Raw genomic sequence first — 13,934 nt, forward strand, 5'->3', positions numbered from 1 at the left:
CCAAATCTACAACTGCCCCTTTTCCCATTCACTGTGCCTGGGGAATGCTGATTTACCCCAGGGTGCAGTGAAGTACAAAATATACGTAATATTATAACTGCAGTGCAACCAGTTTGCTATTATCCATTATGTATTCTATGCCCCTGTTGTTCAATCTAAGATCCAATACTTTTTTTATGTCTTTATCAACTTGTCTTGCCACTTTAAGATTTTTGTATGTATACCCCAAGTCTTTCTGCCCCTTTTTCTTTTAATGTTTTATTATTTAACAAGTGCAAAGGAATTCATGGACATATTTATCACAATAATTGAGACCATTAGTTTCCAGCTCCTGCTTTCTTGACCCCATTCCCACTAAACTGCTGACCACCCAACTTCCATTCCTGACCTCCATACTGTCCAACATTGTGAGCAGTTCCCTCCTTCGGTGTATTGTCCCCCTTTCTTCAAATAAAACAGACGTCATCAGCCTCCTTTTCAAAAGAAATACCCTTGACCCCACTTTCCTTGCAAAAACTATTGCTTCAACTTCAACCTCCCCTTCTGCTTCAAAGTCCTTGAATGTGTTGTCACCTCACAAATCTGTACCTATCTTTCCTGCAGCTCCTTGTATGAATCTCCAATCAGGTTTCCGCCTTAATCCCTAACTCTTCCCCCCCCGCCCCCACCCCCAAAAAAAAATAGAAGGAAAAAAGCCCTAACTCGAGTCACAAATGATATCCTCTGTAATTGTGACGCATTTTTGCATCTCATCCTCCTTGTACTCTGTGCAGCCTTCGCTAAGAGTTAAACACACCATCCTCCTTCAGAACTGCCCTCACTTGGTTCCACTCTTATCCATCCAAAAGTAGCCGAGCAGCTCCAAAAATGGCTTCTCTTCTCGCCTCTGGCACTTATCTCTGGAGCTCCCCTGAGGATCTATGCCTGGCGCTCTCCTCTTCCTCATCTACATGCTGTCCCTTGGTGACATTGTCTGCAGACATGGGGTTAGGTTCCACATATAGGATGACGATACCCAGCTTACTTCACCATCACCTCTCAAGTCCTCCACTGCCTCTATATTGTCAGACTGCTTTTCCAACATCCAGTCTTGGAGGAGTAGCAATTTCCATCAGTTAAACATTGGGAAGCCTGAAGTCATTGCCTTTATCTCCCACCACAAACTCCATGCCCTTGCCACTGATTGAATCTCCCTCCCCGGCCGTTGTCTTGGGCTGAACCAGACTGTTGGTATTCTTGGCGTCCTTTTTGACCCTGTGCTCAACTTCTGTCCCATATCCTCTGCATTACAAAGACCGCCTACGTCCACCTCCTTAACTTTGCACACCTTCATCCCTACCTCTGGTCATCTGTTTCCTTGTTACCTCCTGATTTGACAATTCAAATGCTCTCCAGGCAAGCCTCCCATATTTCAATCAGTTGACCTCAAGAGGTGGTTACTTAATTCTGCTAACAGAAGGCCTGTTGAACTTTGTAACATGGGAGTGCTGCACCCAGATAGCAAACTTTGCCGTAAATAGGATTACATAGGATATACAACATTCGGCCCAGCCAGTCCATGCCCGCATTTATGGCCCACTTGAGCCTCTTCCCGTTTTTCCTCGTCTAACGGCATCAGCATAACCCTCTTTTCCCTTCTCCCTCGTGCTCATCTAGCTTTCCCTTAAATGCATCTATATTATTCGCTTCAAACCCTCCCTGTGATAGCGAGTTTCACATTCTCTCCACTCTCTGGGTAAAGAAATGTAGATTATAAGGCATGCAGTTCTTTTATTTAGTTGGTCCTATCTAGTTATTTACTTGCAAGATAAAATTTGTATTTTTCACACAAAAACTGATGAAGGCTTTCTTCTGCAGATATCTTCATACCTACACCAGACAGCTTGTTGGTAAACCTACATGAAAGCAAAGAGGTAGGCAAAAGAGAAAGAAAAGGTGTGATTAAAATTTAACATCTTTCCCTTTTGGAAAAAAAACATTGAATGCTGTGTTTAATTTCAGCTAATGTAATTCCACTATTTTACTAACAAAGGACTACATTTTCTGCTAAAACGTTGCATGTGTGTCATCATGGCTCAGTTAATAGCACTCTGAACTCTATGGGTTGTAAGTTGAAACCCAACACCAGGACTTGAGTTCTAAATCTAAGCTGATACTATGGTGTAGCACTGAAAGGAACTCCGCACTGACCTACTCCTGCACTGTAGTCCTTCAGATGATGCTATCTGCCTGCCTATTCCAAGTGGATGTTTTAAAGATCCCTTGGCACCATTCAAAAGAGAGCAGAGTGATCTCTCTGTGTCCTGGCTGATATACCCCCCCTCATCCAAAAAACAGATTAACTGGTCATTTATTTGATTGCTGTTTGTGGGTTTTGAATGTTGCAGAGTGGTTGCTGTAATTGTCTGCAGTCAATGTTCTACAAAAGTAACTCATTGTGTGTTGCACTTTGAGATGTTTTGACAAAATGATAAGGAGCTATATAAATCCAAGTATCTATTTTCTATTTAGTTATGTGATAAGTTAATGAGGAAGATCTTTAGAAAACAGTAACATAATTTTCTTCTGCTTTTACTATTACTTCAGTCTTGTTCCTATACTAAATTGTGTTTTTGAAAGTTAAACCAAATGTTTTTTTAAATACTGCGTAAGTACTTAAAGGGCAGTCAAGAGGGAATTGTGTATTTTGCTTAGGGTGGAATCAATATGAAGATTGAATTATTAATAGACTTGTGAGTTTATTTTATGAAGCAAAAGCACTATTTCAAAGTTTCAACAGAACACTATCAGACTGGACTGTTGCGATGGGGCTGACCGGACTGTTGCGATGGACCTTTCAGCCCCACAGAATGGTGCAACAGCTTTTGGTTCTTACATGGTGCAGGACAGCTCAGGGAGGGCAGTGAAGGAACCTGTAGAGTGTGGGAGGTGCAAGGCTCTTACAAATTACCCGAGGCAGTATATCTACCATAACAACCCCATTGAGGCGTACTGAATGAGGAGGCCAAGGCTGAGACTTGTGACTGTGGTGTGCCATCTAGTCCGTGATGACTTCTGGGACAGTTAGATAGCCACATTGCATTACGATGTTAAAGGCCACCTCTCCTCAAGTTTTATTCTCCCAGGGTTCTTCCTGGCACCTGTAGGTAATATTTCAGGAGTTGTCATCAGTGCATTAAAGAGGTATATGAAGCCGTGTTTTGCCATACACCCACCTATGTATACTTCAGAGAGACAACTTGTTTCCCCATGGTACAAGGCATCATTGACTGTACCAAATCTATGGCATGCTGAAATAAGAAGGCAAATTATTCCATTAATGTGTGAAGGTTATGCCACCCTGCCAGAAAATTAAGCCTGTTGATGAGTTCTTCATAGGACTTGCATATGATGCTTTTATTCTGTGAAAATGAATTATAACATGAATTTAAAGAAGGAAGAAAGATGAAGATTTGACTCCTTAAAGATGGCCTGAGTGGTCCACCAATGCCTGATGACACACCTATGTAACCCTTATACTCTCCTAGAGATCAGATACAATGGCGCTGATATTTACCAAGGAACAAAATGGAAACTGGCGGGCATTTTTCGGAAACTTACCGGCGAGCGTTACTTTCCCCATGTGCTTAACGGCGAGAAAAATTATTACTGCCCACCCACTTTTTTTGGGCCGAATCGGCAGAATGGGCGAATTCAACGGCCATAATATCGCCCAGCGTTACTTTCCGCACGGAATTAATGCCGAGATTCAATATTATCGCCCACCCACTATTTTTTGTCATAAAGGGCATACTTACCCAAACTAGCGGCCATGGAGATCACCCATCGTCAATTTCACCACCTCGCATTTCACCATATCGACCACAATATCGCTCTCCCAAAAAACCGCCCACAAAAAGTGGAACTAACCAGAACTAATCACAGCGTTATGGACGCCATGTTCTACATCACATGTCGCGTCCTTAAAATGCTGCTGTGCTTCAACCTCGGAGGAGTTCGGATGTACTCTGCAGATTGTTGGAGTTGATGTGAACATCTCTTAAAAATATCTTGACCATACCTTGACCGATTGGAATTGAAGAGGTGTGTTCGTCGGGACATTCCTTGTTTGTGAGCAGTCGGTGGAAAATAGAGAGCTACTGCAATGGGGCCTGTCCTTTCTCACCCTCTCTTGGCGACCAAGTACATGCAGCAGACTCGACATCGCTGAAGGAACGCTGTACTGCATTATGTGCTCAATGTAAGAAGTGACAGACTGATGAGGAGGACCAGACATTACAGCTCCCGCTAGTGCACGGAGAAGCATTCTTACCTCGACTTGCCCGACACCACCTGCCTTCGGAGACTGCGCTTTCACAAAGAGGGTTATTACTGAGGTATGCCAGCTGATAAGGGCAGATCTGCAGCCTGCCAGCACCATCAGTACTGCACTGTCCGTCGAGGTCAAAGTTACTGCGGCACTGTCGTTCTACGCCTCGGGTTCTTTTCAAGCCACAGCTAGCAACATTTGTCAACTTTCTCAGCATGCCACACATCGCTGCATTAGACAGGTCACTGAAGCCCTGTACGCACACAGGAGGGACTTGATCAGCTTCCTTATGACCAGGGAGGCGCAGAGTGAGAGGGCTCTATGATTCTCCAGAATTGCAAACTTCCCCAAGGTGCAGGGAGCAATAGACTGTACGCACATCACGACGCGGGCACCTTTTCAGGATGCTGAGGTTTTAAGGAACTGCAAGGGATTCCACTCCCTGAATGTCCAACTGGTTGTCGACCACCAGCAAATTATACTGGCAGTGACTGCTCAATTTCCGGGCAGTATCCATGATGCTCACATCCTGCGTGAGAGCACTGTATCTGACTTGTTTAACCATCAGCCACAAGGTCAATGCTGGATGCTTGGGGACAAAGGATATGGTCTCGCCACCTGGCGCTCGACCCCCCTGCGTGACAACCACACTGAGGTTGAGAGGCGATACAACGAAAGCCACAGAGCAACTCGCAATATCGTGGAGAAAACCATTGGAGTGCTAATGCAGCGCTTTAGATGCCTGGACACTCAGGAGGTGAACTCCAATACCACCCTGAGCAGGTAGCTCAATTTGTGGTGGTGTATTCCATGCCACACAACTTGCCTATCAGGAGGGGACAAGAATTGCCTGATGAGTTTGACAGTCCACCTCACCAGAGAGAGGAAGAGGAGGACGAGGAGGCGTACGCTGACATCGGCCCAGACAATCAGGCTGACGCTGAAGCCATGCCCCCGCCCTCCTGTAGATCGCATGAAAGGACCCATGGTGGCATGATAGCTGCAAGAGCCTTGCGTCAGGAGCTCATCAATGATCGCTTTGCCTGAAAGAACGTTGGTGTTATTTGCAAGGCTGACACACTGCTGGGTGTGCAGGTCATACATCAATGATGGGTATCCACACCTTGGTGACAGTTAAAGTTTACGTTGATTGAAGTTAAGTGTGATTATGCCCTTTGATATTAAGGAATCACCAGCGTGTAATGGTGCAGCTATCTGAGCCAATGTGCTACAAAGTTTTGTTAAATAAAAACATTTAAACCGAACATTAGTCTGAAACCATCAGTATTTCTGTACAAACCAATCCTCCTCGCCCCCCCCCCCCCTCCCCCCGGCTTCTCCTCCCTGCCTTTACCCCTTCCGCTTCCCCTCCTGACTCCAAGCCGCCTGGCCGAGGAGCTCCTCAGACGATGCTTCATTGGTGTGGGGGGAGCGGTGCGTGACGGCCGAAGCGCTGCTTGGACAGATACAGGAGAGGACGGTCCCGAGGTGGGAATGTGCTCCGAGCCATAAGCAAGATGTTGCTGCTGGCACTCGTGTGGTTGGCAATGGGTGCATCAACTTAGGGAGCAGTGCGGCGCTCCAGGACCACTAGGAGCTCTCTGCCACCAGTGTTCCTGGCTACCAGCTCCAGGGCCTCCTCCATCCCTTCCATGTTATTTCTTATTTGTTGGACAAAACCTCGGTGCCAACTATGTTCTTGGTGCTTAATTAGGCGTTTTGCTGCTGGTGAATCTCCGTCATTCGTCCCACAACAGCCACAGCCACACATGCTTTCAGTGCCTCTGAGCTCCCTCTCTCTCTCTCTCTCTGTGTCTCTTCTTCTGCACATGTCATGATGACCCTTGACCTCCTAAATCGCGGGAATCGAGCGTTGCCATACCGTTGCTAAGGACGCCCACACTTTATGGCAGAAGGTCAAAAAAATGTTAACCCAAACGCTGATTTGATATCACTTGCGGTAATGCCCATTTTCAAAAATGGAAACTAGGTGTTTTGTGAATGGGCGCGATGCCGGCGATCAGAAAAGCCTTTTTTAAAGCCCACGCTGGAAATAACGCCCATTCTTGGGCGATAAGCACAAAAGTGGAGGTTCTAGCCCATAGCTTCCTTTAAGAGGTCACAACCCGCCTCCTTGGAGCATATTGGTCGCCTGTCCCTCGTCCTGCATCCATTAAAACCGGAAGTAGGCAGGTTGGGTTCAGATTTGAAATTAACAATTTATCTTCCTGCTCGACCCAAACCCACCTGTTTTTGGGGGTTAAAATTACTCTCAGTTATGCAGATGTGTCAGTCAGGACCCTCACTAAGCAAATGTTTCAGATGGTTTTAAATGCTTGCACCAGTCTTTGAATGCGGGAGGAAGCTCACCTTTGAATGCAGGGAAGGTCAGGAGGATGATGGCGCACAGGGACCAGTCATAGTACAGGAGCCACAGCAGCCAGGGAGACAGATACACTCATTAGCCAGTGCTTCTAGTGAGCTTTGTTGTCTGCTGTAACAATTGTTAGCTGGTTTACAAGTTTTGTTATGCTTCAGAATTGCATGTTTAATATGTACTTCCTAACCTGCATAATAAAGAAAAATATAAAATATGTAATATAAGTGACACCATTTTATTTGGTGAATTAGTGCATATGAGTGTAATATTCAAGTTGGTTTTCTGTGGTAACTTTTATGTATAGCTTGTTCATATGCCCCTCTAGTTGAGGGAGTAACAGTAGTGCTTGACTTCAGATAAGTGGCTCACTGCTTGTGATTCATAAAGCCCAGTTACCTGCATATGTGCCTAATTATGGTATGTCTGTTACAGTGCTAGAGTGCTGTAGTTGCTTTGGACTACCAGTTAAAATGGAATTTGTTAATGAGGGATATTTGGTCCTTGGTAACCATTGACACCTTTTTGTTGTAAATGTTAGTATAAACTCGGCTGCCCGTGTCCTAACTCTCACCAAGTCCCGCTCACCCATCACCCCTGTGCTCGCTGACTGACATTGGCTCCCAATTAAGCAACTTCAAAATTCTCATTCTTGTTTTCAAATCCCTCCATGGCCTCGCCCCTCCATATCTCTGTAATCCCACAATCCCTCCCCCCACCCCCCGAGATATCTGCGCTCCTAATTCTGCCCTCTTGAACATCCCTGATTATAATCGCTCAACCATTGGTGGCCGTGCCTTCTGTTTCCTCGGCCCCAAACTCTGGAATTCCTTGCCTACACCTCTCCATCTCTCTGCCTCTCTTTCCTCCTTCAAGAAGTTCCTCAAAACCTACCTCTTTGACTACGTTTTTGGTCACCTGCCCTAATTTTTCCCGATGTGGCTTGGTGCCACGTTTTTGTCTTGTAATACTCCTGTGAAGTGCCTTGGGATGTTTCACTGTTAAAGGCGCAATATAGCGAGGGGATTTAAGTATAGGAGCAGGGAGGTCTTACTGCAGTTGTACAGGGCCTTGGTGAGGCCTCGCCTGGAATATTGTGTTCAGTTTTGGTCTCCTAATCTGAGGAAGGACGTTCTTGCTATTGAGGGAGTGCAGCGAAGGTTCACCAGACTGATTCCCGGGATGACAGGACTGACATATGAGGAGAGACTGGATCGACTGGGCCTGTATTCACTGGAGTTCAGAAGGATGAGAGGGGATCTCATAGAAACATAAAATTCTGACGGGACTGGACAGGTTAGATGCAGGAAGAATGTTTCCGATGTTGGGGAAGTCCAGAACCAGGGGACACAGTCTAAGGACAAGGGGTAAGCCATTTAGGACTGAGATGAGGAGAAACTTCTTCACTCAGAGAGTTATTAACCTATGGAATTCTCTACCGCTGAGAGTTGTTGATGCCAGTTCATTGGATATATTCAAGAGGGAGTTAGATATGGCCCTTATGACTAAAGGGATAAAGGGGTATTGGAGAGAAAGCAGGAAAGGAGTACTGAGGTGAATGATCAGCCATGATCTTATTGAATGATGGTGCAGGCTCGAAGGGCCGAATGGCCTACTCCTGCACCTATTTTCTATGTTTCTAATATAAATACAAGATGTTATATTTAACTATATTATTCTCAAGATAAACATGGTCATATTTAAAGAGAGGATAGGGCCAGACTGGCAACAGACCAGCCTTTAAAATCAGGATTAGGAGTTCAGGGAGGTGAAAATCGCCAAAGAAGCAGGGCTGGATGATCTCCTTTCAATATAGCTTCCTACTTTGTAAATTGCACAGTACTCCACTGTGAACAGGGTTTGGGTGAAGGTAAAGAGTCCTAAGATTGAGAGGGAATGGTAACTGGACTATAAAGTTGAAATAAAATCATATCCTACTTGGATTGTATTTCAAAAAGTTTGCCATTTTCTGTCTGTCATAATTGCTCATCAGACTGGTTTATAAGAAAAAATAATCCAAATTAACTAAGAAAATAAATTTTTTTAAATCAATGTATATTTATTTTATCCAATTAATGTACTGCCTAATAGTAACAAGCTATTACACATTGATATATTAGTGACACAAAAAACGTAGTTCTCAATTTAAAAGGTTAGCACAATCTAGAAATTGTGTCTGTAAATTATACTGTAATTTACTTTTGATCACATTCTGTAACACATCTTTACTGAGATACATACAAATATTTGATACTTCTTCATGATGTTCATCTGATTATGTGCGACAAAATGAAGATTTTTTAACACAGACACAAGCAGTGATTGCTGTGTGTTGATGTGTTATTTAATGAGCATGGTTCAAAATTTAAATCTGGATATATAAGCTGCTAAGTTTTATTTTTTATTAAAATATATTTTTCATTTGCCCCCTCCTTTCATTGCTTTCTGTGGGTTCCCTCCACTGCCTAACTCAAGTACCTGTTCATGTGTGACTCTTGACAGTAACTGGGGCCATGTTTAATCTTGTCCTTATCTGGTGTTCATGCATGCTCACTTCTCACACAGGTCACCAAATAGCAGTTGCGAGCTGAAAGCCTGGTTGTTTTTTTTTCTCTGCTTCTCTTCCTCCTACTTCCAGCCCAGGACAAGCACCTCTACCACCATGCAATCTAGATCAGCCAACTTGCCGTACGGTTTAGCTACTCACTGGATAAACTTGCTGAGCTATCAAGGGAGCCCTTAAATGCATTCTTAACAATCTGAGTTTATAGGAAAGAAAATACACCCATTGGTAATAAACAAAAACTGGTTCATACAAATGCCCATTGGGATTTTCAGGTACATAAACAACATAATTATATATATATATTTTTTACATGTCAATAAATCAAAGAGGGCTTCTCTATTGACAGAAGCACGGGTACAGTAAATTCTGTGAAAACACCAAAGGAAGGAGCTCAATATTTAAGGGATTATACACAGAAAAAGTCATTCTGTTAAAGGAACAAAAAACAAATAAGAAAAAATGTAGTCTTTATTTCCCCTGTGTGTAATTACCACAGGAGGCAGCTGTTTTATTGGTTCCCTATCTGTGTTGCCCGTCTTTGATGATTTCTTGTTGTGATGTTGGTATCATCTGGTATATCCAAAACCCACTGCTTTTCCCTTGCCTCCTCTCCAATAGCATAATGACAGAGCAAGGTATTCCTCACTCTTTTTGGGTATATAAAACAATCTGACCCATTTTTATCACAGGAGGAATATTTAGAGTACTGGATCTCCTACAGATGCAATGTATAACGACACTTCAGAATTTTCCTGAGGTGATGATGTATTTCATTGAATGTCCCCTTTTAATTCTGCTCCACAAAATTTGCAGAAAAGTCACTAGTACATCGTCGGGCTTCTTGATTGTGGAATTGTCGTAAATATTTAATGTCACTTGAATGTTACTGAGGAGAAAATAATTACTGTAGATCTTTGTTAAACATTTGTGCCAGCAACTGCATAAAATATACTCTCTTTAATTCTGGAAAGTCTGAAATGCGTTTGTTTTATTTGCAGCTTGTTAAAGATTTGCTGAAAGTATTGCCCACAATGTTCACCAGTACAAGAGAGACCCATAGTGCACTGGGGCCTGCTCTGCAGGCTGCATTTAAACTTATGTCTGCGACAGGGGGACGCATATCAGTGTTTCAGACACAGCTACCATCTGTAGGTGTGGGTCATCTTCTTTCAAGGGAAGATCCTAACCAGAGATCCACCACAAAGGTAATTGGTCTTTCATGCCAAAAGGGAAAGAATCTTATTTTGAAAGTAATATATAGATAATTATGCCACACTTCACACTCCATTAACTGAAATCAAGGTTTTGGGGTCCTATCAACTGAGTGACGTCAAGGATTCTCTGAGGCCTTCAGAAAGTGAAATCAAGGACAAGTAGGAGGGTGGGCGGGCAAGTAGGACTGTTGTCCTTTAGGAATAAGGTTTCTAACTCTGGTTGGACTTATTCATGTAGGTTCGGTCACATGACATTCGCTGCAGTCTGAAAATGTTACTGCATTTATTTAATGGTTTGATATTCCACAATATAAATGGTGCCATATTCCAGAAATGCTTCCTCGATTAAACATGAGCACATGTAAGCTTGTAGCACACATGTTACATTTAAGCTTGAACATACTTAATGTTTTATTATCTACATGCATGTAATATGTTCCAACATTCCTAGTTAAACATAGAGTAGCCAACCCTCCCCGATTGCCCAGGTGTCTCCCGAAATGATAAATCGATCTTCCAGGCGTTACTGCTGGGAACCTGGGAATAAAGAACGTCAGCAATTTGGTTCATACAAGAATGCTTCCAATTGCCCAAGCTCAATTTCTTGCCTTGCACCATTCTACCTACCCACCCCTGTGGAGCTGGACGCTCTATCACCAGATTCAGCGATTCGCCGCTGGAGTGTCTGTTCTGACTGCCAGCTGGTCCCACCCCCGCTGCCTTTGCATTTGCTGGAGAGTTTACTGCACTCTCTATGAAGTTACGGGAGTGGGGCAGCACCAGCCACAAGGGAAGTTGCTGTGCCTGCAGTATCCAGCCTTGCTTCCTTTATTGATGAAGAGATTGGGAACCATAATTTTACTTGCATAATATGGCAAGTGAGCAATTGATGAATGTGGCTTTGATGAGTTAAAGCTTATGTAACTTTACCGTGTAAAATGGAGTGGGCCAGATATTACTAAAAGTGTAATTTTCCTCACACAGCTGTGTAAATTGACCATTTAATAATGAAGCTATCAAAAAGTATATCTCAATTGTTGAAAAACACCTACCTGGAATAATTGGTTCTATTTCCTTTGGATATTTGTGCAATAGTTTCTTACTGTCCATTCTCTGAATTTAACCAAACATTTTACAATTCCTTTTTTAAAAAAAAAAAATTTAATCACAAACCATAGGTGTTAGATTCTGAAATGCTTTTGATGATTATTTCATCCAAATTCAGAGTTTGGGCCATTGTGAACCAGAATGTGAAAGGACTTTTCTCCCAGGTCACCAGCACCAGTGCCCAGGAGATTGATCTTGCATTACAGGAGTTTTCTGGGCAATTCGGAAAGGTTGGCAATCTTATTTAGGGACCGTCTGAGCTTTTTGTGGAGCTCTATATGAATTACTGTTTAACACAATGTAAGTAATCGAGGAGGTTGGAGTACATTATCACCTGCAAGAAATCTGAATCTGGAACCTTTGCTGGATGATTCTTTTTATAGGTGCTTGGTCTCAGACCCTTCTGAACAAAGTTTCCTTACTATTCCATTGTTTATGTACTGGGCAGCTACAACGATTTAATTTAAAATCAATTAGATCACAAATTCCTTTCCATTGTCCTGGGACATGAAGATTCATCAGACGATATTGGTGGCTCTAACTGGTGATCTCAGTAGATTAGTATATAACAGGTTGTGCAATTGTCTCTTGGAAGTTGGCAACATGGACCCCCTGATCTTTTTCAATACTGGGTAAAACAATTGAATCGATTATTAGGAATTCATTTGAGAATTATTTGTGCAATAATAACCCTGCAAACAGACACAAAGTTCAAAGGGGAAGATCCTGCCTGACTAGCTTCTTGACTTTGTTGAGAAAGTGACTTATGAAATGCACTGTGGGAAGAGCTAAGATGTGGTGTGTTTAGACTTGCAAAAAGTATTTGACAAAGTTTTGCACAAAAGATCATGGTCAAAGCAATGGGTATCCATGGTAAATCTTGGGAATGGATTAAAAATTGAAGGGTAAAAGGTCAGGGTGGGAGGAAGTGCTAATTAGTGTACCTTGGTGTTGGGACCCTACTTGTTCCGAATTCACATTCACTTAGATTCAGAAACTCAATACAAATTGTTTAGATTTGTAGATAATACCAAAATAGAGGGGCAGTTGAATCTGAGAAGACAGCTTGGGAGCCACAAAATGATTTGGACAAAATATTTAAGTGGTAGATCAATGGCAGATGAAATTTAATGTGGACAAATGTAGGTACTGCATGTAGAAATAAAAGAATGAGTGGCATAGGTCCTTCTCAAATGGTGATGAAATAGCTAAAACTGAAGTAGAGATGTCTAGGGATTTTAGTATACTTTGCACTCAACTTATCTAACCAGTTCAGAGCAGCAATCAAATTGTTTGGGCTCGGATAGATGACTCAAATGGACTGGAAAAACTTAGGCTTTGCAACTATCAAAGAAGTTGACTGAGATGTAGAAACTTTTTTTATACAGTACAGAAGGAAGCCCATCAGCTCTCTACAAAGGCCATCCAATTAATTTAATTTCCCCTTTCCCTATAAAGTCTTTATTTTATTTTTCAAATATTTATCAATTTGCTTTTTAAATGTTATGGTGATGCTTCTGCATTCCAAGTCCTGACAACCTTCTGTATAAGAAAAATAGAATTCTCCTAACCTTCCTCTTCCTCTTTATTCTTTTGGTGCTGATCATAAATCTATGCCCTCTCGTTACCAACTCATCGATCAGTGGAAATAGAATTTGCCTGCTAACTTATTAAAACCCCTCATAATTTCGAAAAACACTATAGGAGCTCATTAACGTTCTCTGTTCTACTAAAAGGATCCCATTTTTTCTAGTCTCCCCTCGTGATTCAAGCATCTTAACCTAGGTCTCATTTTAGATATCTAAGTTAGTAAACAGAACAGAAAATTAAAACTGAAAAATTGCTTCTGACTAAACGATGAGATTAGAACAAGGGCACAGGTTCAACTGGTAAAAGGCAGATTTAGAACTGAGTTTGCGATCTAGCAGCAATGTGGTCCTTATAGTGGGGAAGGGGAGATTACATGGATATCATGTGGCTGCCCCAAGCAAAAGCTCTTTAACAAGGCAATCCTATCGTTTTCACTGTTCTGGTGACTGTAATATTCAAAGTATGATAAAGACTATATGAAGGCAGGCAATGTTACTTTTACATGTTACTTTTTAATTTACAGCTTAATGAGAAAGTCTGAAATATCTCTGATATACTAACTATTTCATTTCAATCAAGGGCGTGCATCACCTTGGTCCGGCCACAGACTTTTATAAAAAGCTTGCTTTGGACTGTTCAGGCCAGCAGGTGGCAGTGGATCTATTTCTGTTGAGTGGACAATATACTGACATGGCTTCACTTGGTAAGGGAACATTTTTCATTACCATTAAATGATTGATATAATATACCTGTCAAATGAATAAAAAATTA

General features: G+C 42.3%; 1 protein-coding gene across 5 annotated transcripts in view; it reads left to right on the top strand.

Moving 5' to 3' along the window:
• LOC139246299 (protein transport protein Sec24B-like) overlaps positions 1 to 13,934 on the top strand; it is a 150,440-nt gene that overhangs the window by 87,056 nt on the left and 49,450 nt on the right. For all 5 annotated transcript variants that reach the window (XM_070871402.1, XM_070871401.1, XM_070871406.1 and 2 more), the window contains 3 exons: positions 1,858 to 1,913; positions 10,251 to 10,457; positions 13,743 to 13,866. In XM_070871402.1, coding sequence (XP_070727503.1) covers positions 1,858 to 1,913; positions 10,251 to 10,457; positions 13,743 to 13,866 — 387 coding nt within the window. The remainder of the gene's footprint in view (positions 1 to 1,857; positions 1,914 to 10,250; positions 10,458 to 13,742; positions 13,867 to 13,934) is intronic.

This window comes from Pristiophorus japonicus, chromosome 2 (genome assembly GCF_044704955.1).
Source record: "Pristiophorus japonicus isolate sPriJap1 chromosome 2, sPriJap1.hap1, whole genome shotgun sequence".
Lineage (NCBI taxonomy): Eukaryota > Metazoa > Chordata > Chondrichthyes > Pristiophoridae > Pristiophorus > Pristiophorus japonicus.